At 46.3% G+C, this 26,781-nt stretch overlaps 1 protein-coding gene across 7 annotated transcripts in view; it reads left to right on the plus strand.

The window, feature by feature from the left end:
- Nucleotides 1-688: 688 nt before the first annotated feature.
- Nucleotides 689-26,781, plus strand: part of FAM120B (family with sequence similarity 120B) — a 77,266-nt gene continuing 51,173 nt past the window's right edge. For 6 of the 7 annotated variants that reach the window (XM_043888146.1, XM_043888150.1, XM_043888151.1 and 3 more), the window contains exons 1-3: nucleotides 689-811; nucleotides 17,544-18,761; nucleotides 23,861-24,041. In XM_043888146.1, coding sequence (XP_043744081.1) covers nucleotides 17,565-18,761; nucleotides 23,861-24,041 — 1,378 coding nt within the window. In that variant the 5' untranslated portion in view covers nucleotides 689-811; nucleotides 17,544-17,564. Of the gene's footprint in view, nucleotides 812-16,197; nucleotides 16,246-17,543; nucleotides 18,762-23,860; nucleotides 24,042-26,781 lie in introns of those variants that run through there. The other variant, XM_043888147.1, reaches the window with a different exon arrangement.

Here is a 26,781-nt window from a genome sequence, read left to right on the forward strand (position 1 = left end):
ACTCAATGGCCATGAGTTTGAGCAAACTCCCAGGACACGGTGAAGGACACGGAAGCCGGGCCTGCTGCAGTTCATGGGGTCACAAAGAGTCGGACTAAACAACATGGCTTCCAGAGCCCAAATTCCTTGACGTGAGACGCATCCTCACTTCCTCCCCTGCCCTGGCGGCCGCCCTGGGCTCTCGCCCCATTCCAGACCGCAGGTCTGCCTACGAAGAACCGTAGGCTCCAGAATAGTTCGGGGGGCAGTCGCCGTCACAGCCATGTTAGCGTGGCTCCTTGGCTCCTCTCTACCTAGGGCTTGCTGTGCTCCACCGTGTCCTTGCTCAGCCCCAGCTGGGAAGCGCCGGCCTCCTCCCAATAGGACAGATGGCAAGGCGGACAGAGCGCCAAGCCTGAAAGTCCACCCGTTCAGGACCTGCTCCTCCGGGCCCGGGGCTCAGGTCCAGCCTGCCGTCTCCCGGCAGCTCACCCCACCCTCTCAGGGCGCTCATGCAAAACTGCGGCGTAGGACCCCAACCTAGCGTACCACAGCCCCGCCGCCCACAGCACCAACGGGTACGCCTGCGGAAGCCGAGCGAGTCGTGACCCCGACCTCGGAAGCACAGCGCGGTTTCCGAGGCAACGGGCGCAGACCCGGCGCCGCCACGCGCTCTCAGGCGCCTGCGCGTGGCGCTCCCGTCGCCTCCCGGCCGCGCAGGCCCCGCCCCCGTGCGGGCGGGGCGGTCTCGCGACGGGAAACGGAAGTGCGGACCGCTGCTGAGGGCCGAGGGCTGCGCGGGCGCGTCTCCGGTGTCCTGGCGCATCTCTAGGTAGGGCTGGGCATGCGGGGCTGTCGCCTTGGCGCTGAGGGTGCACTCGCGATTCGGCGCCGTCGCGGTCCCTGAGCCGCGTCTCTCTGACCGCTCGATCCCACAGCTGTGCGCCCTGCCTGCTTCCCCCGGCGCCACCCTGGCCCGACCCCTCTCAGGAACAAGGCGTGTCGTTACGTGTCCCCGGTGACCCTGTCCGCCGTCTCTCGGGGAGGCGTCCTCTGACCTCTGCACATGCGCCTCCGAACTTGGGCGCCTCTCCCCAGTCACCCTTCAGTCCTGAGCTTGGGCTCCAGCACCCAGCAAGCACCATGCCCTCGGGGGAAGAAAGGCCGGCGGGATGACGCTTAGGTGGCTGAGAACATGGTTTATCCTAGACGGCCAATGAGGGGACAGAAGTCTCTGTACTGGAGGGGGGATTCCAGCTGAGCTTCGAATAAGTAGAAGTTGAGAGGTGCTGTGGGCAAGAAGCCATTCATTACTGCAGCAGAAACGGTGCTTACCACATGCAGGTTTGAGACTGTCGGACATAGTCTGGAAAATATTTGCTTAGAGTTGGGGCTGGCAGGAAGCTTGAAAGAACTGTGTTCACTCATCCTTGTCTGACTGCTACTTTATGGACTATGGCCTGCCAGGTTCCTCTGTCCATGGGATATTCCCGGCAGCCAGGCTCCTCTAGCCATGGGATTTCTCCCACAAGAAGACTGGAGTGGGTTGCTATTTTCTCCTCCAGTGGATCTTCCCAACCCAGGGATCAAACCCATGTCTCTTGAGTCTCCTGCGTTGCAGGCGGATTCTTTTTCACTAAGCCACCAGGGAAGCCCCTTTGGGAGAACTAGGAACAACAACAGATGTGATCAAATAAGTGATTAGATCTTGGTATTAAAAGAGTCATCTGGCAGGTGTACTGATGGTGGTCTGGGATGTCTACGGATGATAAGATGGCATTAGCAGTCATTTACGGAAGAGAAGTTTTAGGACTGAAAATTTGGAAATGGTATTGGGGAGAACTTGGAAGTGAGTTTGATGCGGGGAAAAGTGAGGTGGTATTTCAAGTGACTTCCACATTTTTGACTTGAGCACTTGAGGTAATTCAGAGAATGGGAGGCAGGTCTGCAGCATCAGGCTCCTCACCTCTCATCTCCCAAAGGTATTGCGCTCTGTGAGTCCTTGGCGTCTAGTGTGATCCTTGTGCTTTGTTGCTGTTGTTTCTGAACCATGGCCTCCCAGCATCATGTGCTGTTAGACCTGCGTGTGTTTGGACCTTGCTGTTGGGAGCTACCCCCTGCCCCACCGCAGCTCCACACAGTCTTTGTGTATTGATTTCCCCAGCATCTGCCATCTCTCCGCTCACTGGAGTGGCTTTCTCCCAACCTGGCCATTCCTCACTCAGAAATCTAGCAGAGTCTTCCTTAGTGTGTTGTGTTCGTGGAAAGCAGTGAGAACTCCTTGGTTGTGTCACACTGCTCACCTCCACACGTTCCTTCTGACCACCTTACCTCCCAGTTTCTTTGTGTAACTTCTAACCACTCAGCCTTCCAGACACAAAAATATCTAATCACTTCTGGCCGATGGATTTCTCACCTGAGAAATGAGAAGACTGAAGTAGGTGATGGCTGAGGTCACCTTCAGTTGTTATTATTCTGAGGTTCTGCCTACTCCCCAAGCCTGAATCAGTGGCATTTGTGGGGCAGATTTTACTGTAAAGCTAATAAAGTTCAGACTTCAGCATTCTCACTTTCACAGGCCCCTTCCAAGGCACTGGGAAGGGCCTCAGTGGTCTTTAGTTAATAATTGTGTGTGTGTGTGTGTGTGTGTGTGTGTGTGTGTGTGTGTGTTTTAAAGAAGGGCCTCAAATTATTAAGTTTGAGCCCCCCACAGTGCTTGGATTCCCTTAGTTACCTCCTATTGTCTTGGTTTTGTGTTCCTGTCCTTTACTTTCCCTTCCCCACCTCCCATTCCTCCTTGTGTGCTTCTTATTGAGGCTTAGAGAGAAGCCACTGGTCATAGCAAACACCCTTTTCCAGCAACACAAGAGACGACTCTACACATGGACATCACCAAATGGTCGATTACAAAATTGGATTATATTCTTTGCACCCAAATATGGAGAAACTCTATACAGTCAGCAAAAATAAGACCTGAAACTGACTGTGACTCAGATCATGAGCTCCTTATTGCAAAATTCAGGCTTAAATTGAAGAAAGTAGGGAAAACCACTAGGCTACTCAGGTATGACCTAAATCAAATCACTTGTGATTATACAGTGGAAGTGACGAATTGATTCAAGGGATTAAATCTGGTAGACAGAGTGCCTGAAGAACTATGGATGGAACATCATAATACTATACACGAAGCAGTGACCAAAACCACCCCCAGAAAAAGAAATGCAAGAAGGCAAAGCAGTTATGTGAGGAGGCCTTACAAATAGCTGAGGAAAGATGAGAAGAGAAAGGGAAAGATACACCCAACTAAATGCAGAGTTCCAGAGAATAGCCAGGAGGGATAAGAAGACTTTCTTAGATGAACAATGCAAAGAAATGGAGGAAAACAAAAGAAAATACGAAAAACTAGAGGTCTCTTCAAGAAATTTGAAGATGTCAGGGGAACGTGTTACTCAAGGATGGGCATGATAAAGGACAGGAACACTAAGGACCTAACAGAAGTAGAAGAGATTAAGAAGAGGTGGCAAGATTACACAGAAGACTGAAACAAGAAAAGTATTATGACCCGGATAGCCATGATAGTGTGGTCACTCACCTAGAGCCAGACATCCTAGAGAATGAAGTCAAGTGGACCTCAGGAAGCATTACTACAAATAAAGCTAGTGGAGGTGATTAAATTCCAGCTGAGCTCTTTACTAGTAAAATCCTGAAGGAGGGTACTGTTAAAGTGCTGCATCATTATATCAGCAAATTTGGAAAACAGCATTGGTCACAGAACTGGAAAAGGTCAGCTTTCATTCCAGTCCCAAAGAAGGGCAATGCCAAATAATGTTTCAAGTACTGTTCAGTTGCACTCATTTTGCATGCTAGTAAGGCTAGGATCACCTAGAGCCAGACATCCTGGAATGTGAAGTCAAATGGGCCTTAGAAAGCATTACTACAAACGAAGCTAGTGGATGTGATGGAATTCCAGTTGAGCTATTTCAAAACCTGAAAGATGATGCTGTGAAAGTGCTGCACTCAATATGCCAGCAAATTTGGAAAACTCAGCAGTGGCCACAGGACCAGAAAAGGTCAGTTTTCATTCCAATCCCTAAGAGAGGCAATCCCAAAGAATGCTCAAAACTACCCCACAATTGCACTCATTTCACACGCTAGTAAAGTAATACTCAAAATTCTCCAAGCCAGGCTTCAGCAATACGTGAACTGTGAACTTCCGGATGTTCAAGCTGGTTTTAGAAAAGGCAGAGGAACCAGAGATCAAATTGCCAATACCTGCTGGATCATCGAGAAAGCAAGAGAGTTCCAGAAAAACATCTATTTCTGCTTCATTGACTACGCCAAAGCCTTCGACTGTGTGGATCACAATAAACTGGAAAATTCTGAAAAAGATGGGAATATCAGACCACCTGACCTGCCTCTTGAGAAACCTGTATGCAGGTCAGGAAGCAACAGTTAAAACTGAACATGGAACAACAGACTAGTTCCAAATAGGAAAAGGAGTACGTCAAGGCTGTATATTGTCACCCTGCTTATTTAACTTATATGCAGAGTACATCATGAGAAACAGTGGGGTGGATGAAGCACAAGCTGGAATCAACATTGCCAGGAGAAATATCACTAACCTCAGATATGCAGATGACACCACTCTTATGGCAGAAAGTGAAGAGGAACTAAAAAGCCTCTTGATGAAAGTAAAAGATGAGAGTGAAAAAGTTGGCTTAAAGCTCAACATTCAGAAAACTAAGATCATGGCATCTGGTCCCATCACCTCATGGGAAATAGATGGGGAAACAGTGGAAACAGTGTCAGACTTTATTTGGGGGGGTTCCAAGATCACTGCAGATGGTGACTGCAGCCATGAAATTAAAAGATGCTTACTCCTTGGAAAAAAAGTTATGACCAACCTAGATAGCATATTAAAAAGCAGAGACATTACTTTGCCAACAAAGGTCTGTCTGGTCAAGGCTATGGTTTTTCCAGTGGTCATGTATGGATGTGAGAGTTGGACTGTGAAGAAAGCTGAACGCCGAAAAATTGATGCTTTTGAACTGTGGTGTTGGAGAAGACTCTTGAGAGTCCCTTGGACTGCAAGGAGATCCAACCAGTCCATCCTAAAGGAAATCAGTCCTGGGTGTTCATTGGAAGGACTGATGTTGAAGCTGGAACTCCAGTACTTTGGCCACCTCATGCGAAGAGTTGACTCATTGGAAAAGACCCTGATGCTGGGAGGGGTTGGGGGCAGGAGGAGAAGGGGACAACAGAGGATGAGATGGCTGGATGGCATCACCGACTTGATGGGCATGGGTTTGGGTAGACTCCGGGAGTTGGTGATGGACAGGGAGGCCTGGTGTGCTGCAATTCATGGGGTTGCAAAGAGTCGGACACGACTGAGCGACTGAACTGACTGAAGTCTATGATCAAAATCCTTCAAGCTAGGCCTCATCAGTATGTGAACTGAGAGCTTCCAGATATACAAGCTGGGTTTAGAAAAGGCAGAGGAACCGGAAATTGCCAACATTCCTTGGAATATGGAGAAAGCAAGGGAATTCCAGAAAATCATCTATTTCTGCTTCATTGGGGGCTTCCTTAGTGGCTCAGATACTCTCAAGATAGCAGAGTAGAAAGATGTGCACTCATCTTCTGTGAGAACTCCGAAATTGCCACTAGCTGCTGAACAGCCATCGACAAGAGAATGTTGGATCCCACCAAAAAAAAAAAAAAATACCCTATATCCAAGGGCAAAGGAGAAGCCTCAACAAGATGATAGGAGGGGCAAAATCACATTTAGAATCAAACTGCATACCCACCAGAGATACTCAAAGGGCTCAAACAAAACCTTGTGAGCCACACAAGACTGAGCCAGTCCTGCCTTTGAGTGTTTGAGTGTCTCCTGTGAAGGCACAGATCAGCAAGCTTTCCACAGGGACAGGGGCTCTGGCTGCAGCAGACCTGGGCGGTGCAGCTTGTGACTTAAGTCCTCTTGGAGGAGGTCACCATTAGCCCCACCACAGAGCCACTGGGCAGACGACCCACAACCTGGAGAACAATTATACCAAAGAAGTTCTTGCACTGTTGCCAAAGTTCTAGGGACCACAGCAGATTTCCCAAGCTGGGGATCCTGCAAAGGGACTGAGAGCCCCCAGGGAATTTGACTTTAAAGGCCAGTGGGATTTGATTACAGAACTTCCACAGAACTCAGGAAGCAGACTCTTGGCGGGCACAAACAAAACCTTGTGCACATGAGGACCCAGGAGAAAGGAGCAGTGACCCCACAAGAGACTAAGCCAGACTTGCCTGTGGGTGTCCAGGAGTCTCCGGCAGAGGTGTGGGTGGACAGTGGCCTGCTGCAGTGTCAGGGGCACTGAATACAATAGTCCTGGGAGTCCTGGCATGCTGACATAGGTCCTTTTGAAGGAGGTTGCCATTACCCCTACCATAGTTTGGCCTCAGGACAAACTACAGGGAGAGACACAGCCCCACCTGTCAACAGAAATTGGGTTAAGATTTACTGAGCATGGCCCTGCCCATCAGAGCAAGTCCAAGATTCCCCCACAGCCAGTCCCTCCCATCAGGGAGCATCACAAGACTCTTATCCTTATCCATCAGAGGATAGACAGACTGAAAACCACAATCACAGAAAGCTAACCAAACTGATCACATGGATCACAGCCTTGTCTAACTCAGTGAAACTATGAGCTGTGCTGTATAGGGCCACCCAGGAAAGATGGGTCATGGTGGAGAGTTCTGACTAAATGTGGTCTACTGGAGTAGGGAATGGCACACCACTTCAGTGTTCTTGCCTTGAGAACCCCATGAATAGAATGAAAGGCAAAAAGATACGACACTAAAATGTGAACTCACCTGGTCGGTAGGTGCCCAATATGCAACTGGAGAAGAGTGGAGAAATAAATCCAGAAAGAATGAAGAGGCTGAGCCAAAGCAAAAACAGCCCAGTTGTGGATGGATGTGGCTGGTGATGGAAGTAAAGTCCGATGCTGTAAAGAACAGTATTGCATAGGAACCTGGAATGTTAGGTCCGTGAATGAAGGTAAATTGGAAGTGGTCAGGAGATGGCAAGAGTGAACATCAACATTTTAGGAATAGGTGAACTAAAATGGACCAAAATGGGCGAATTTCATTCAGATGGCCATTATATCTACTACTGTGGGCAAGAATCCCTTAGAAGAAATGGAATGGCTCTCATAGTCAAAAGAATCCAAAATGCAGTACTTGGGTGCAATCTCAAAAATGACGGTATGCTCTCTGTTCAGTTCCCAAGGCACATCAGTCAATATCACAGTAATCCAAGTCTATGCCCCAACCACTAATGCTGAAGAAGCTGAACGGTTCTGTGAAGACCTACAAGACCTTCTAGAACTAACACCAAAAAAAAAAAAAAGATGCCCTTTTCATCATAGGGGACTGGAATGCAAAAGTAGGAAGTCAAGAGATCCCCAGAATAACAGGCAAGTTTGGCCTTGGGGTACAGAATGAAGCAGGGCAAAGGCTAACACAGTTTTGCCAAGAGAATGCACTGGTCAGAGCAAACATCCTCTTCTAACAACACAAGCTACAACTCTACACATGGACATAACAAGATAGTCAGTACCAAAATCAGATTGATTTTATTCTTTGCAGCTGAAGAGGGAGAAGCTCTATACAGTCAGCAAAAACAAGAATGGGAGCTGACTGTGGCTCAGATCATGAGCTCCTTATTGCAAAATTCAGGCTTAAATTAAAGTAGGGAAAACTACTAGGCCATTCAGGTTATGACCTAAATCAAATTCCTTACGATTATACAGTGGAAGTAACAAGTAGATTCAAGGGATTAAATCTGATAGAGTGCATGAAGAACAATGTATGGAGGTTTGTAACATTGTACACGAGGCAGTGATCAAACCATCCCCAAGAAACAAAAATGCAAAAAGGCAAAATGGTTGTCTGAGGAGGCCTTACATGTAGCTGAGAAAAGAAGTGAAAGGCGAAGGAGAAAAGGAAAGATATATTAATCTGAATGCAGAGTTCCAAAGAATAGGGAGGACAGATAAAGTGTTCCTAAGTGATCAGTGTAAAGAAATAGAGGAAAACAACAGAATGGAAAAGGCTAGAGATCTCTTCAAGAAACCTAGAGATACAAGGGAGCATTTCATGCAAAGATGGGCACAATAAAGGACAAAAATAATATGGACCAAACAAAACCAAAAGATATTAAGAAAAGTTGGCAAGAATACACAGAAGACCTACACAAAAAAGATCTTAATGACCCAAATAACCATAATGGTGTGATCAGTCACCTAGAGCCAGACATCCTGGAGTGCGAAGTCAAGTGGGCCTTAGGAAACATCACTACAAACAAATGTGGAGGTGATGGAATTCTAACTGAACTATTTCAAATCCTAAAAGATGATGCTGTGAAAGGGCTACACTCAATTATGCCAGGAAATTTGGAAAACTCAGCAGTGGTCACAGGACTGGAAAAGGTCAGTTTTCATTCCAGTCCCAAAGAAGTGAATGAAACTCACTCAGTCATGTCTTACTCTTTGTGACCCCATAGACTGTACAGTCCATTGAATTCTCCAGGCCAGAATACTGGAGTGGGTAACATTTCCCTTCTCTAGTGTATCTTCCTAACCCAGGGATCAAAACCAGGTCTCCTGCATTGCAGGTGGATTCTTTACCAGCTGAGCCTCAAGGGAAGCCCCAAAGAAAGGCAATGCCAAAGAATGTTCAGACTACCGCACAATTGCACTCATCTCACATGCTAGCAAAGTAATGCTCAAAATTCTCCAAGCTAGGCTTCATCAGTACATGAACCAAGAACTTCCAGATGTTCAAGCTGGATTTAGAAAAGGCAGAGGAACCAGAAATCTAATTGCCAACATTTGTTGGATTGTAGAAAAAGCAAGAGAATTCCAGAAAAAACATCCACTTCATTGACTATGCTAAAACATTTGATGGTGTGGATCACCAAAAACTTGAAAATTCTTAGAGACATGGAAATACCAGACCACCTTACCTGCCTCTTAGGAAACGTGTATGCAGGTCAAGAAGCAACCGTTAGAACTGGACATGAAACAGCAGACTGGTTCCAAATTGGGCAAGGAGTATGTCAAGGCTGTAATTGTCACCTTGCTTATTTAACTTATATACAGAGTACATCATACAAAATGCCATGCTGGATGAAGCACAAGCTGGAATCAAGATTTCCGGGAGAAATACCAATAACCTCAGATATGTAGGTGACACCACCCTTATGGCAGAAAGTGAAAGAGGAGAGTGAAAAAGCTGGTTTAAAACTCAACACTCAAAAAACTAAGATCATGTCATCCAGTCCCGTCACGTCCTGGCAAATATATGGGGAAACAATGGAAACAGTGGTAGATTTTATTTTCTTGGGCTTCCAAATCACTGCAGATGGTGACTGCAGCCATGAAATTAAAAAATGCTTGCTCCTTTGAAGGAAAGGTATTACAAGCCTAGACGGTGTATTAAAAAGCAGAGACATTGCCAAAGAAGCCTGTATAGTCAAAGCTATGGTTTTTCTAGCAGTCGTGTATGGATATGAAAGTTGGACTATAAAGAAAGCTGAGCACCTTCTTTGAAGAATTGATGTTTTCAAACTGTGGTGTGTGCCAAGAGTCTTGATAGTCCTTTGTATTGCATGGAGATCAAGCCATTCAAGCCTGAAGGAAATCAGTTCTGAATATTTATTGGAAGGACTGAAGCTGAAGCTCCAATACTTTGGCTACCTGATGTAAAGAGCAAAATCATTGGAAAAGACCCTGATGCCTGGAAAGATTTAAAGCAAAAGAAGGGGGAGGCAGAGGGTGAGGTGGATTGATAGCATCACTGACTCAGTGAACATGAATTTGAGCAAACTCCAGAAAATAGTGAAGGACAGTGTGCTACAGTCCATGGGGTGGCAAAGAGTCAGACGTGACTTAGCAACTGAATGATGCCAAAAAGAAAATATGAATGAGTGGGGCTGGTCACACTGCTGTTGTCACATGGCTTTAGTTTTCTCTTGCGTCAGGAAGAACGAGGTCAGAGATTGACAGCTGAGCTCAGGGGGCAGAACGTTTTTTCATTTGCTTTTATAAGTAAATTTCTATTTCTTTGTAAGATGTTCTGTTGGAAAAGTTTTCAGAGAATTAAAACATGTTATTTAAGGTTTAAATTATGTTTATACATATAATAATATAAACTACTAAAGGATTTTGTAGTACTAGTTTAAAATCTGCCAAATTGAGAGGTAAACCATTGTCTTATTTGTGCAAATAAAGAAGTCAGTGGTATACAAAGAGTCAGAGATTTCTCTTCAGTCAGCAAGTAAGTCAGGGCCATTACTAGCCAAAAAGCCAGGTCCTCTGCACCCTTTTCCTTATAAACAAGTGTTACTCAAGGAGTCCATTGATGTCAGCTCTTACTGTAGAACACCTGCTCTCAACACACACCTGTCCAGCTGCATGCCCGCGTGCACGCTGGGCTCTGGAAGGTACACGGCAGCGATGGATGCTCTCCATATCAGTGCTTTAGCTCAGATCATTAACCCAGTATAGATTCCTGTAAGTTACTTTAAGTTACTTAAGTTACTTTAAGTGTTTGGTAAAGTGGTCGACCATCTGGACAAGGGGCTAGTAGCTCTGAATGGCAGAGTTTTCTGGATAATTTAATTTTCGGTTTTTGCCCATTAAGCAGAAAAATCTCACATTTAGGATGGAAATCTTTCTAAAGTAGAGGATTTGCCTGCTTTCTTTTAAAAAAAAATTTTTTTCTTTTTTACCACACTATGTAGCTTATGGGATTTTAGTTCCCGAAACAGAGACTGAACCTGGGTCCCCTGCATTGGAATTGCAGGTGCATCCCCTTCCTCAGGTGGCATCCCCTTCCTCAAGTGGCACACCCTTCCTCAGGTGGCATCCCCTTCCTCAGGTGGCGTCCCCTTCCCCAGGTGGTGTCCCTTTCCTCACGTGGCATCCCCTTCCCCAGGTGGTGTCCCCTTCCTCAGATGGCACGCCCTTCCCCAGGTGGCGTCCCCTTCCTCAGGTGGCATCCCCTTCCTCAGGTGGCATCCCCTTCCTCAGGTGGCACGCCCTTCCTCAGGTGGCCCTTGTGGATCCCAGGATGGGTTGAGTCTTCCTGCTGACCATCCCGCACACTGTCTGCTTTATCTGCTCTGAAGTGATGCCCCAGTGACGACTGCTTGTTGGGGGTTTTCCTGCTGGAGTGTAAGCTGCTGAGGGCAGGGCCCCATCTGTCTTGGTCTGTCTCAGTCAGTCACGTCCGCTGGAGTGGTCACAGGGCCGCTGGCTTGGCCGGGAGTGCCGTGCCCTCTGTGGGGCCTCGGACTCGGGGACCCACCTGGGAGCTGCCTCCCGGGGCTGCCCTGGGCCCGCCCACTCCCCTGAGGCTGCACTGCTGAATTCCGGTGAAAGCTGAGCAGTTGCCGTGTCTTGTGCTGGCCTGGGACACATTTTCATCTCTGAATTTTCAGTCCTTTTTCTCAAACCCTGCTGTGTAGTAAGGGTCCCTATAAGTTCCTCTTTTTAGCTGGGGCTCGCGGGGAGAAGAGGAGAGAGTGGACCTCAGATCCTGCACTTCAAGCTCTCGGGGCCCAGGTGGCAGGCTCCTGCTGAGAGCAGTTACTCAAGACTCAGACACGAAGCCAAGGCAAAGGAGGACTGTGCATCCTTCCCTGAATCCTAGCCCATTTCCAAGAGTTACACCCGAGATAATTCAGTTTTCTAAGAGAATGTCCATCTCTGTTTTAATTTGCTGTTTACTCTTGATGCAGCCCAAATATCATGATGCTGCTGCTAAGTCACTTCAGTTGTGTCTGACTCTGTGCGACCCCATAGACAGAAGCCCACCAGGCTCCCCCGTCACTGGGATTCTCCAGGCAAGAACACTGGAGTGGGTTGCCATTTCCTTCTCCAATGCATGAAAGTGAAAAGTGAAAGTGAAGTCGCTCAGTCGTGTCCGACTCTTCGCCATCCCATGGACTGCAGCCTACCAGGCTCCTCTGTCCATGGGATTTTCCGGGCACGAGTACTGGAGTGGGGTGCCATTGCCTTCTCCGTCTTATCTTTCTACACCAAGCTAATTACTGATAGATTTAAATAAATGCATAATGCTTATAAAAAATCAGGCTGCTTCCTTAAAGCCAGTGTTTACTAAATGTTAGCATATCATAGGGCAAAAAACATTGCCATATTAAAGCAATATACTTAAAATTTGCAAAAACAGCCTATGAGAAATAGCGCTTCTTAAACAAGTTAGGTATAAAAATGACCAAAAACATTAACTACAGTCACAACCACAGTCTTTGGAGTAGTACACAGAAAGTCGTTTTTTTCTTCTTTTAAGTGAATAAATACTTAGCAAACTTTTATTTTCATCAAGTTTATCCTCCCTTGTTACAACACAAAAAAAATTCCTGGTTTAGGACGTCAGTTTAAGAAACAAACATGTGGAGTGCTATTCCTAAGTGTAGCTTCAGAAAAATTTAATTGAAGGAAATGCAGTGATTGCAATTAGGCAAAACTGCAGTAAATATGAAGTCACCATCACAACTATAATTTAGTCCAAAAGGAGTGAACCATCCTCTACCTGAAGTCTAACAGTAAATGGGGTGGAATAATAACCTGTTTTATCTTGTTTTTAATATAGGATTTATGCTGCACTCTTTAGATTATCCACATTAAATATGCTTGATATTTTGACAAACCCATGCAATATTCCTTAGGTTAACCTTTACTAATCACTGTACTGCTAGAGTTAAATGAACTAAATATCAGTTTATGTAGTGTTGCTCAAAAGATCTACAGACAGCAAGGCTGATGCTTACCTTAAAAAAGAGCACTTTTAAAATAAAGGAAGAAAGCAATAATGTTCCAGATGAATGGCACTGGACAAAATACATATAACCAGTAACATATTTAGACTGAGCATATCAGGTGCCCACTGGTTTCTCTCATATTCATAATATGCTTGAGAAGATCTTGAAAATACCATCCTTCCCTCTAAACTTTCAGCTTCTAAGTAGTGTCAGATGTTATCATTAGTATGAAAGAAAAATGCTTTCAGGCAAAAGTAAAAACCCATGTACAAAGTAAAATAACAAAATCTGCACTTTCTATAAAAGCACTCTTCTCGGGTGGTAACATCCTTTAGTACATATCCAGGATAGACTAAACTGAAAGAGAATATTTTGATACAGTAGCAATCCTTTCATATACTCTTACTAAATATTATAAAATTCCAAAAATACATAAATATTCCTTGTACCATGTATTATGCACCAGTTTGGGCCTGACTGAAGGGGTCATGGTTACTATTTTATTTATTTTTTTAATTTTTTTACAGTTACTATTTTAACAGTTGAACAGTGCACCTCAAAAGTTCTGTCATCGATACACAGTGAATGGACTCCAGTGTTGAAGGCTCAAGAGAGATGGCAAACTATCTTTAAAGTGAAAGTTTGTGATGGAGTGTCTCCAAATTAGAGGAGAGGAGGATACGGGCTAGGGGATATAGGCAGGGTAAAGGAATTTTAAAATAATACTGCTTAGGAGTATATTTATTTCAAGACAGCTACTATACCTTGTCTATCCTTTATCCTAATCTGGAATAACTGCATGTTTGTACCAAATAAAGTTTCTACTTTCTAGGAAGAGGAGCAGTCTGTTAGGAAAAGTATGTTATTATTAGGGGAAGATGTAAAGACATTTCTCTCGTAAGTGCTCTTTTACTTATTAAGTCTTTTGGCTACGTCACTGTATGCTATTTCAACCTCCTTATCGCTGGGCAGGTGTTGGTGAACTCATCCCTACTGTAGGCATTAGTTAGGTATCTTCAGATGCTAGTCATTCCCTTTGGAATATCAAAGTTGTGGTATTTTTTCACCACCACCTTAATATCATGATGTTACATGTTAATTTGTAGATTTTTGTATTGTAGAGACATTATTTTTGTCTGATATAGATCTATCGAGAGGTTATGGTTTTATTTCTGTGCCCTGGACTGTCCGTGGTCCATGGGGAGTGTGCCTGGGGCTGTCTGTGGTCCGTGGGGGTGTGCCCGGAGCTGTCCGTGGTCCGTGGGGAGTGTGCCCAGGGCTGTCGTGGGCCCACTGTCCTGTGCTCTGAGTGACCCTCCGTATGTCACCTTTGATCTCTCAGTAGCAGGTAGGGGTGTATGTGTTGTTTGGTGAGGCCTGCCTCTCCATTTTTCCTACGTGTTGTCAGTAGAAAGATGGTAAATAAAGGAGTTTCTGGGTTTCTCGCCTCTTCTCTCCAGGCCTCAGTTACTCGTCACCCAGGACTTTGGGACTGAGCTGGATGTGAGCAGAAGAAGGCGTCCCCCTGGTCCCCCTTTGCGGCCCCCACCCCGCTCCGCTTGTGCACCGCGTGGCTCCTTCCTGAACTCTCCTGCCCTGACTCCTTCTCTCCAAGTCAGACTCTGGTTTGCAGTCTTTCTTTGCCCACAGCTGGAGTCTGTAAACTTGCTGGTTCCTGGTTTCTCTTTATATACCTGCCCTGTGATGCCTTCATCTGTCTGTTTCCTCACAGATGCTTGCCAGGCCTCATGTACCTGCGTCTGCTGGGTGTTAGGAATAATGGGGTGACACCTGCCCCGAGGCCTGCACTGATGGGCGGGATCCCCAGATTCTCCTCTGGGCAGTAAGACTCCTCCCCGATGAGACTAACTTTTGTTTTCTTTCCAAACAGTAGTTACCTAGGTAATGGCAGTTTCCTGTATACTTTGCAGGTAGAATAAGTAAAACTTTATATATGTGTATGTGTGTATATAGATGTAATTTTGCAATGTGTATTTTATATATTTATTTGCAGCCATCTTAAAAACTACCTTTAAAGAATGTAAATCCTTAAGAAGAAAGTTATTTAACAAGGTAATATTCACAGATTCTCTTTTTAAGCATTTCTTTTCACACCACACACTGCATTGATGGCAGGTTAACACTGCAGTCACGCTTAGGAGACCTGAAATGCCAGAAGGCATCCTCCAATGTCCCAAGTTCCCAAATCTTTGCCTATCCAAAATTTTCTTTGTAAAGACCTTAGAAGAGCTCATTCCTGAGGTAATTTGTGATTCAAACTGTGAGAAATTGGCAGTGTAAAATACAGGAAAAACCAGTACCTGTTTAAAAAAATAGTGAGCTTTTTACTACTGGGGTAAGCGAGGAGGAAAATCATTTGAATGAAATCAAAGCAGAGGCTGAGCCGGACTTCTTGCAAAATAAAGAGGAGAGTGTTTCAAGAAACTCAGTGTTGTCACTTGCAGTTTTAGTAGAAAAATGCTTGAAACAAAATAGTCTTTCTATTAGTGAGGGAAGGCAGCCAAGGCAAACGAGACAGGGCTGCGGACAAACGGGCTGCATCTGTGGGTGGGAGAGGAGAGCGTCTCCTTGCGGGCTTGGTGGGAGGGTCCCCAGACCCCACACGGGCCAAGGAAGAAGCAGATCTCCATTCACAGTAGAGGAAGAGTCAAACTCCCGCTGGGTAAGGTCTGCCTTGGGTCCTCTCATCTTCCACAAACCTTTCCTTTTTTAAAAAAAATTCCAGTTTGGTTTTTGTCCAGTCTGACAGCCCTTCTTTATGTTCTGAATCATATCCGCTTCCCCCCCAGGCCCAGGGCCCTGCCTGGGGAACTGCCTTGTGGTTGAGGTGGTTGTTCTGTGAAGTCCATCTTCTGCATCAGAAACACACACACCTTCCCAGGCCAGCCCAGTGCCATCAGGAGGTCTGCAGTGGTTTGGGATATGTGGGCCCATCATGTCTGACAGCTTACTGAGATGGCCTCACTCAGTTTCAGCTTAAATGTGCTATTTGTGTCCACTTGGTTTTTAGATATTCTTTATCATTGTTGTGTAGTCACTAAGTCATGTCCGACTTGTGACCCCGTGGACTATAGCCTGCCAGTCTCGTCTGTCTATGGGATTTTCCAGACAAGAATACTGGAGTGGGTTGTCATTTCCATCTCTAGGGTATCTTCCTGACCCAGGGTTTGAACCCGTGTCTCCTGCATTGGCAGGCAGATTCTTTACTGCTGAGCCACCAGGGAAAAGTGGAAGTGTTAGTCGCTCAGTCACGGCCGACTCTTTGCGACCCTGTGGACTGTAGCCCACCATGCTGCTCTGCCCATGGAATTCTCCAGGCAAGGCAAGAATACTGGAGTGGGTAGCCATTCCCCTCTACAGAGGATCTTCCCAACCCAAGGATTGAACCCACGTCTTCTATATTGCAGGTGGGTTCTTTACTGTCTGAGCCACCAGGGAAGCCCTGTGTTTATTATATTATTAGCAGCAGTTACGTCGATAGCTTTAAATTCTGTCAGAGGCCACTGTCCATTAACAGGTGTACCTTCTCAGCAGGGAATCCACAAGGGGGCCTTTTCCCAGCCTAGTAATTTGCTTATAATTTCTTCATTTGCGAAATAGGGCTTATAATTTTTACCCACCAGAGTGGTTTTGAAGAGTAGAGACGTGTGTTTTGAGTGCCCAGTGCTGTCTGGCAGGCGGTGGGCAGGAGCTGGTTCTGCTGTGTGGAGGCAGCTGGGGCGGTTGCCCTCAGCCCCTGGCCTGGGAGAGGGCCGTTTCCTCTCTGCTGCTCTTTGCATGATAAGGATTCTTTTGTTTTTATCAGAGGACAGGAAGCCTTGATGAGAAGAATAAGCTGTTAAGATTAAGGATGTCTGACCAAGATGGGTGTCTTTTATTATGTGCAAGGACATCGTACTCATATAAAGGACTCTGCTTAATTTTTTTTTTCCAGATTGTGAATTCTAACTCTTTGAACTATTTTGTTGTGTGTTTTTACATTTTAGAACAGATAGTTTTTCATCTAACGTCAGTCAGTCATCATCTCAAATGTTGCAGATATTTGGCCTAGAGAATTTTCACGTAGTCTTTTTAACGGCTTTATTGAGGTATATTGATGTGCGGGAAACTTCAAGCCTGTGTTCACCTGTGAGACTGCCCCACAGCCAAGGTAGTGAACATGTCTATACTTTGCCTCCGCGGTGCCTGTACCCCCTCCTGCCCCACCGCAGACGACCCCAGGGCTCTGGCCCCTGCGACAGCTCGGCGCTCGGGCGGCTAAGGCGCTGACAGCAGCGTGTGCGCCTTGGTCCAGCTTCCTTCACTCAGCAAAATTATTTTAAGAAACATCAGCGTTGCATGTACCAGTTTTACATTTTAAGTTTTCAAAATTAACTTCTATTTGCAGTCCTAGATGCGAAGCATTGCTTCTTTGAAACTATTAACCTGTTTTCAAACTTTGTTGAGAAATCTCTTGAATAATAGTCATAGTGAAAATCGTAAGAGAGCCCTGCCCTGCACTGTCCTGGTAGAAGTCCGAGTCAGCGCCTCACTCAGGCCCAGTCCTGCGGGTATGTGCGAGGAGGGCTTTCGGGCTCCTGAGAGCATGACATGCCCTATGTTATGATGAGAACAGAGGGAATGTGAAACTTTGACTGTGTTTGCTTTGAAAGGTGCCATGTGTCTGATGATGACACCATATTCACTCATTTCTTTTCCTTTTTAGATCCTTCCCAGGAGTTCCATTATGGGTGTGAGAGGTTTGCATGGGTTTGTGGCAAGTAGCTGCCCACATGTATGTACGGTAGTAAATTTCAAGGAGCTGGCGGAACGCCACCGAAGCCAGCACCCTGGAGGGACCCCTACCGTCGTGGTCGATGCCATGTGCTGCCTCAGGTACTGGTACACGCCGGAGTCTTGGATCTGCGGTGGACAGTGGAGGGAATACTATTCTTCTTTGCGAGAATTCGTGAGAACTTTTACCGCTGTTGGCATCAAGCTGATCTTCTTCTTTGATGGCATGGTGGAGCAGTCCAAGAGAGACGAGTGGGTGAAACGCAGACTCAAAAACAATAGGGAGATAGCCAAGATCTTCCACTACATCAAGTCCCACAGGGAGCAGCCGGGCAGAAACATGTTCTTCATCCCCTCGGGGCTGGCCATATTTACGAGGTTTGCTTTGAAGGCCCTGGGTCAGGAAACTCTGTGCTCGTTACAGGAGGCTGACTACGAGGTGGCCTCCTATGGCTTCCAGAACAACTGTCTTGGGATTCTTGGAGAAGACACTGACTACTTAATCTATGACACCTGTCCCTACTTCTCCATCAGTGAGCTCTCCCTGGACAGCCTGGACACCGTCATGCTCTGCCGGGAGAAGCTCTGTCAGAGCCTCGGGCTCAGCCTGGCCGACTTGCCCCTGCTGGCCTGCCTGCTTGGCAATGACGTCGTCCCCGAAGGCATGTTTGAGAGCTTTCGGTACAAGTGCTTGACGTCCTATACCTCTGTGAAAGAGAACTGTGATAGAAGAGGTAACATTATCTTAGCTGTAGCAGACCACATATCTAAGGTTCTTCGGTTGCATCAAGGTGAGAAAAAGCTGGAAGAGATGCTACCTTTGGGACCAAACAAAGCTCTTTTTTATAAAGGAGTAACATCGTATCTTTTGCCAGGACAGAAATCTCCATGGTTTATCCAAAAACCTAAAGATGTAGTAACTTTGGACAAGCAGATACTGTCCATGAGTTCAGATCCTGAATCTAAGCAGGAAGTTCCCATGTGTATGGACCCTGAATCCAAGCAGAAATTACCTGTAGGTACAGACCCTGAATTTAACCTAGAAGCACCCATGTGTACAAACACTGAAGTTAAACACGAAGACCCTGTAAATACGGGGCCTGAAGCCAAGCATCAAGTAACTATGGTTACAGATCCTGAAATCTTAAAGGTAGGTGCACATGCCCACTCAAATCTAATATGTCATGATCGAAAATGTACCCAGTGATGGATTTGTCAGTGAATATTTATTGACTGCCTGCAGTGGTTAAGACACAGTGGGGGCCACAGAGCCAAACCCTTGAGTTTAGCTAGGAGCTTCACAATATATGTGAAAACCTACATTGTGAACTCCATCTCGTGTTGTTCCATGGCTGTTACAGAGTGCTAGGGACTTGAAAGAGTATGATCACTGTGGGTTAAAGACAGAGAGAAGTCCCCAGAGGAGTAGTTACAACTGGAGCCAGGCCTTCCTACTCCCGAGGTTTGCTGTGAACAGGCAGAGATGGGACCTGTGCCCTCAGCAGAGCCCTGGGACAAGTAGCTGAGGCCTGGGGTGTGAAGGGCTAAGTAAGAAGAAGATAACTGGGAAGCACAGATGCAGCCAGATGGTGGATGTTCCTGCATGCCACCCTAGGGATTTGAAGGTCATCCTGAAAGTGATACAGAGCCTTGATAGTTTTTGAAGGAGGGCCACTGTTCATGAACTGCCTGCTCTGTGTAAGTTCTGTCTACTTGCAGTGTATCTGTTATCTTATTGAAACCTCTCGTTATCCTTAGGTTACAGAGAAAGTGCGTGTGGACACTAATGCCCTGAGGCTTCTCAGCAAGTGCAGAGCCAAATAGGACTTTACTTACAGCTTTTCATTGTTGTTGCATTGAGGGTCGCCATCTTTCACAAGTTAAAAACCTGGGAACATCTCTCCCATTTTCATAACCAGTCTCTCAAGGCTTGTTACTTTGATCTCTTCAGTGGCTCTTACCACCCTGGGCTCTCACCGCCCTGCGTGGACGACTGTAGACATCTGAGAACCCTTCCTAAACAGACTTTGGCCCTTGCAGCCCCTTTGTCATGCTGCACACAGAAGCAAAGCCTTGATTAGTATCTCCTAGCTCTTCAGAGGGAAGTGGTGACCTGCACAGAGCTGGCCTATCCCCAGCTGCTCCAGCCGTACCTGCCCCTCTCCTGGACGGCCCTCCGGCCCCTCCGCTGGTCAGTGCCTGCTGGGCTTTGCCGTCACACACCCAGAGAGGCTGCCCACCCTGTGTGAGTGGCTGATGTTTGCCGCAGGTGCCCCGGAATGTCCTCTCTGGTTCAGGTCTTTCCTTCCAGACCGGGCGGTTCTGTGAGGGCCTGGCCTTGTCTGTTTTTGTCGCTCCAAGCTCGTGGCCTGCCCTGCCACGTCTCAGGGAGTGTCCTCTGCCTCTTGTGCTTCTGTGCTCTCTCTCAGGGACGTCTCCCCTCCCTCCTGTACAGCTGCAAGCATTGGTCCCCGCTCTCTGTCACCTGCCTTGTAACAGACAGGGTAGCTTCTCATCACAGGAAATTACAGTGAGAGGTAGAATGTGATGCATGTTTCAAGAGAGTTATACGTGAAAAAGTATTAAGTTAAGAAATTTATTCTACCTGGAACATTCTTAACTGCCTTTTAGAGGGAAAAGAATGTGAGTGAACACTCAGGGAAGGTTGGCGGTGGACCCGCATGCGGAGGTCCCGACAAGCAGTGGGCGGTGGGACGTGACGGCCTGGAGACAGGAGGGCCTCAGCACAGCCCGCGGAGAAGGGAGAGGAAGGCGTTCGGCTTCGGTGTTCAGTTTGGTTACGCCGCTGGCTCTCCAGTGACACACCTCTGCATAGCTGTTCCTGGTTCTCGGGCCGTTCCTCACTGTCTCCACTAACACAGCTCTGTTGCTGGACACCCTGGTCTCCTGCTCACGTGAGGCCGTGGGTGTGCCAAGGCTAAATGACATGCCTGCAGTGATCACACAGCTAATTCTTATAGACCCCGAGTTTGAGCCCAAGCCTTCCACGCTTCACAAGATCGAACCCACCTTCCCTGGGGCCTGAAAGTCCATCGGCACTGGGAGAGGGACGCGTCGTGGTCAGAAGTTGGGAAGCGGGAGAACAGAAGAGTCTGAAAGGGAGCCGCCCTGCTCAGAGTCTTACTTAAGACTTGGGTGGTATCTGCTTTTTGTCCAGCCCAGGACTCAGAGAACTCCCATGCCACACCTCCAGCACCACTCCAGGCTCGCTTCTGTTTTGCTCTGGTTCCTGCCGGTCCCCAGATCTCACTTCCGTCTGTGTGCCTCGCACCTGTCCCTTCTGGGCTCTGCCTCACGCACCCTGACTGCATTCCCTGTGCTTGCCCCATACCCACTGGGCATCCACTGTGTTCACGGGCAGCCTGGCGTCTCACCCAGTTTCCTCCAAGGGAAGTCCAGAAAAGTTAGGTCCAGCCACAGAGGGCAAGCATGTGTGTGCTGAGGGAGTTTGGGACTTAGTTCTTATCCTTTTTTAGGAGGCATGGGATAGCAAGTGGAGGTTCTGAAACACAGCAGAGAATGGACCGGTGTGGCTATGAGCTGGAATTAGGGAAATGGAACTGGAGTAAAAGAAGCAACTCAGGCAGTGTTTCAGAAGAGAACCCTGCTGTGCGGGTGAAGCTCCTGTGCTCAGGCCGTTGGGGTGGGGCTTGGCCTGAGCTGAACAGAAGGCAGGCCTCACAGGGACCCTGTGAGGCGTAAGATGTGTGCTGTGCGTGTAGTGGAGACCCTCCAGGTAGAAGCAGTGATGCCCGAGGGGTGAAGGGTGTCCGAGGGGGAGGAGAGCAAGGTGAGAGTAACCTGACAAGGGCCCAGGGAGGCAGGTTCATGGGTGAGAAGGGAGGCGGGTCTGCCCGCTGCCGCAGCGGCCATGAACCAGTCTCAGAGGTTGTCAGGATTGGCACTTGGGAGGATTGGGGGGCCTACAGAGCTGTGGTCACCATGGGCTTGGTGGAGGTCAGTTTACAGGAATTTGGTGGCAATTTGGAGGCAAAAAAGGCAGAAGCTGGGGATGGGGTTGCTCTTTCTGGAAGTCTGGTGGAAAAAGCCCAGCAGAGTCTCCTGGGCCTGTGAGCAGGGAGTGGGGGGGGGGGCGGCGGGGGTGGGGGGAGGACAGAGTGTGTCCTGTATCAGTGATACCCGGACTTCTTGAGCTTAGAGGTCGCTTCGAAAATAACTTGGAAGTTTCTTATATTCCCCTTAAAAATTCCTTAAAAATTTTTTTGCAGTGGCATCTTCCAGCACTGACAATAGATAACCAGAATTCAAATGTGCATTTTGGCCACATGTGGTTACCCTAGAAGTCCTTCCCTGCCAAGTAGCTGAATGTAGCAATTACATGGGTGCATGCACACAACCATTGCTGTTTCCTCCAGCAATTGGATAAACTGAATTCTTGCTTTAGAATTTTCAGATTGGGTGAATATGTTAAAATTTTTCCAAGTGTGGAATGCTATATAATATCTGCAGTAAGGGCAGAGATAAAAGATGCTGAGGTGATGAGCTAGTTAATGAATTAATATTATAATTGTAGAAAACTTCTCTGAAAACCCTGTGTACACCCAGAAAAGAATGTTACATCTCAACTCTGTATAGTTGCCAAAATTGAAAGTTTTTCGATACAGTGAATATATAATTTGTTATAACTTTATAGATAAATTTGTCAAAATTCTAACTCTTTTGAAATAAAAAAAGAGTAAGAAATGTAAGAAGGTATAGGAAAATACATTAGAGGGTCTTGTACCTTAAAAGAATCATGAAATATCTAACTATATTGTTTCTGATAGATTCTGTATCAAAAGAGGCATTACAGAGAAATATGTTAATTCTAATGATCTTTGATTGGTTAGAGCATCAAGTAATAACTCTTTTGGGATCCTTGCTGACTTTAAAGCTGCTGGCTTCTCTGCCATCCTGATTTAAAGAAGCATTTAGCCATGAAATAGACCCTGGAGTATGTCCAGCCAGAGAGCAGTCGTGGCCACCTGTTGGCCATGCACTATTTGCCAGCCTCTGTATTGGCTCATTTAATCCTCATGGATAGTTCTGTGAAGACAGCACCTTTGTTAAACCTATTTTACATGTGAAGGAGGCAGGCGCTGAAGGTATTAAGACTCAAGTCACCAGAGTGAATGGGCGTGACCGAGCGGGTCACCTGCGTTAGTAGCAGGACACTGATGTGCAGAGTTTTTGATGCTCCAGGCTGTTGTCATAGCGCATTTTACATGCCATCAGGGGTAGGGTAGATTTAAATTATGAAGGGTAATCCTGCAGGTTGTCAGAGCACATTTTACATGCAATCAGGTGTAGGCTGGATTTAAATTATGAAGAGTTATCCTGCAGTGGTAAGAGTGTTCTTTGCAGAAACATGAAACCTGTATGTCGGTTATTACAGATCATCTGATCTCAACTCCTCATTGAATGGGAGCGTGGCATCCATTTACATCATCCATCTCGTCACCTCCCAGTGCTGACACTGCACTGCATTCAGAGCAGAAAGAAGCGAGTGCTCGGGCACAGTTTCTGCTCAGTAAAACAGTACTGAACAGGTGAATGAAGGTGATGCGGTTTCTAATCCCAGGGAATTTATGGTTTAATAGAGATGAGGCAAGGTAACGAGTGGACGGTAAATGTGAGTTGAGCCCCTCAGGTCAGGGAGGTGAGTTCTTGTTCAAAGAGGATGACAGGGTTCTGGAGAGATGACACTTCAGGGGAACCTCAGGGGGCAGAGACTGGGAAGTCGCTTTTGGGAAGGGCTGAAAGAGGTCAGTTTCCATCATGGAGGTTGGGCCCCAGAGTGTCCACAAGGGGTGCACAGGAGGAGATGGAGGTCTTCATGGGGCTTCTTCAACTCAGGCTGAAGAGTCTGGTAGCTGGCCTGAGTGCAGTGATTGGGCCTCTGTTTCCAGGAAGACAGTGTCGCTGGGGTGAAGGGTGGGTTGGAGAGCCTGGAGCGGGGCGGCTGGAACGCTGGGCAGCCTCTGTCCCTGTCAGGTGGACAGGATGCTGAGTGACGGCAGAGGTTAGTCACAAGTCTGGTTGGGGGGTGGAAATTGGAGGAGGAAAACGGTACTAGAAAGTTCTGAGCTGCAAACACAGAGGCCAGCTTGACGTCCTGAGTTTGAGTGACATTTACTCTACCTCTGAGCCCTAGAAGGCCTTGGATTTCCTGCTGAAGGTCATGGTATTGTTTCAAGGAGAAACCAGTTGCATTTAACCGTTGGGCAGGTCGCCAGAGCACAGCACGTCCAGGCGGAGAGCTACCTGGTGTACGGCGTGATGAGCAGCGGTGAGGTGGAGTGCAGCAACAGCCTGGAGGACGCCACGGACCAGGCCCTGCCCAGCCAGGCCTTTGTCTACCGGCCCGTGCGGCAGCGCGTCTACTCCCTCCTGCTGGGGGGCGGCGCAGGTGAGTCGTGGTCTCCAGGGGCCGTGCGGCTGGAGCTGATTCTAAGAACTGGCCAGATGGAATGAGTGCCTGCTTTCAGGACTCAGGATTTGTTTCTCTGTAAAGTCTGAAATGGAAAATGCCACTCACGCCTGTGTGGGATTAAGGGTGAACACATGGGATGTCTATATATCTGGTTAGCAAGCAGTTGACCAGAGTTCATTGAAAGAGAAGTGCATTGTTTCTGTTGTAAAGTGTTGTATTTTTATTCCTTAAAAGGATTTGTGCTTTTTAAAAAATTTGGAAACCCTTTCCTCCTGTAGAAGTGTAATGTAGGGTGTGTCTGTTATTAGAAGACAGTTTATTATGATTATGGTATATCTTTCTATGTTACTTTTAAACTATTTCTTAATATTTGAAGCATTTCTCTTTTAAGCAGCATGTCAGTCTTTCAGTCTCTGTCTTTTAGTTCGATTGTCTGGGCTCTTTACATTTACTGTGCTGACTGACATGACTGGGTTTAATAAGTCTTCATTGTGTTCTTTGCTCTGTCCTCTTTTCCCTATTTTCCCCTTTTCTGACTTCTTTTGGAATAGTTGACTAATTATTAGTATTTTGCTTTATATCGGCTTACTATTGGACTTGAATTATTAGGGTTACTTGTTTCTGTGTGTTTGCTTGTTTTTTAGCACATTTTACTCTAGGGTTTATAATGTGTGTCTTTAACTTGTCAGAATTTGGCTTCAGTATTATACCATGTTAAGGCGTACTGTAAAAAGCTTACAACAGTATACTTCCATTCTCCCCATCATTTTTGCTATTCAGTATATTTTAAATATTTAATTTTGAAATAATTATATAGTCAAGGGAGTTGCAAAAAATAGCATATAAGATTTCATTTACCCTTTATAAGATGACATTGTATATAATAAAGTATAATATCAAAGCCAGGAACTTGACATTAGTACAATACTGTGAAGCAGACTATAGATGTTACTCACTTTTCAGGATTTTTTATACCCATTCGTTTGTGTATGTGTATAATTCTGTGCAGTATTATCCATACAAGATACAGGCGTGGATGTACAGATACCCATGTACAGATATGGATGTATTATCCATACAAGATACAGGTGTGGATGTACAGATGTCCATGTACAGATATGGATGTATTACCCATCCCAGATCCAGGCGTGGATGTAGATACCCACGTACAGATATGGATGTATTACCCGTACCAGATACAGGTGTGTATATACAGATATCTATGTACAGATATGGATGTATTACCCATATCAGATCCAGGCGTGGATATACAGATATCCACGTACAGATATGGATGTATTACCCGTACCAGATCCAGGCGTGGATGTACAGATATCCATGTACAGATATGGATGTATTATCCATACAAGATCCAGGCGTGGATGTACGGATATCCATGTACAGATGTGGATGTATTATCCATACAAGATCCAGGCGTGGATGTACAGATATCCATGTACAGATATGGATGTATTACCCGTACCAGATCCAGGCGTGGATGTACAGATATCCATGTACAGATATGGATGTATTATCCATACAAGATCCAGGCGTGGATGTACAGATATCCATGTACAGATATGGATGTATTATCCATACAAGATCCAGGCGTGGATGTACAGATATCCATGTACAGATGTGGATGTATTGTCCATACAAGATCCAGGCGTGGATGTACGGATATCCATGTACAGATGTGGATGTATTGTCCATACAAGATCCAGGCGTGGATGTACGGATATCCATGTACAGATGTGGATGTATTATCCATACAAGATCCAGGCGTGGATGTACAGATATCCATGTACAGATATGGATGTATTACCCGTACCAGATCCAGGCGTGGATGTACAGATATCCATGTACAGATATGGATGTATTATCCATACAAGATCCAGGCGTGGATGTACAGATATCCATGTACAGATGTGGATGTATTATCCATACAAGATCCAGGCGTGGATGTACAGATATCCATGTACAGATATGGATGTATTACCCGTACCAGATCCAGGCGTGGATGTACAGATACCCATGTACAGATATGGATGTATTATCCATACAAGATCCAGGCGTGGATGTACGGATACCCATGTACAGATATGGATGTATTATCCATACAAGATCCAGGCGTGGATGTACAGATATCCATGTACAGATATGGATGTATTATCCATACAAGATCCAGGCGTGGATGTACAGATATCCACGTACAGATATGGATGTATTACCCGTACCAGATACAGGTGTGTATATACAGATATCCATGTACAGATATGGATGTATTATCCATACAAGATCCAGGCGTGGATGTACAGATATCCATGTACAGATGTGGATGTATTATCCATACAAGATCCAGGCGTGGATGTACAGATATCCATGTACAGATGTGGATGTATTGTCCATACAAGATCCAGGCGTGGATGTACCGATGTCCATGTACAGATGTGGATGTATTATCCATACCAGATCCAGGCGTGGATGTACAGATATCCATGTACAGATATGGATGTATTATCCATACAAGATCCAGGCGTGGATGTACGGATACCCATGTACAGATATGGATGTATTATCCATACCAGATCCAGGCGTGGATGTACAGATATCCATGTACAGATATGGATGTATTATCCATACCAGATCCAGGCGTGGATGTACAGATATCCATGTACAGATATGGATGTATTATCCATACCAGATCCAGGCGTGG

The sequence above is a fragment of the Cervus elaphus genome, chromosome 26, assembly GCF_910594005.1.
Source record: "Cervus elaphus chromosome 26, mCerEla1.1, whole genome shotgun sequence".
Taxonomy (NCBI): domain Eukaryota; kingdom Metazoa; phylum Chordata; class Mammalia; order Artiodactyla; family Cervidae; genus Cervus; species Cervus elaphus.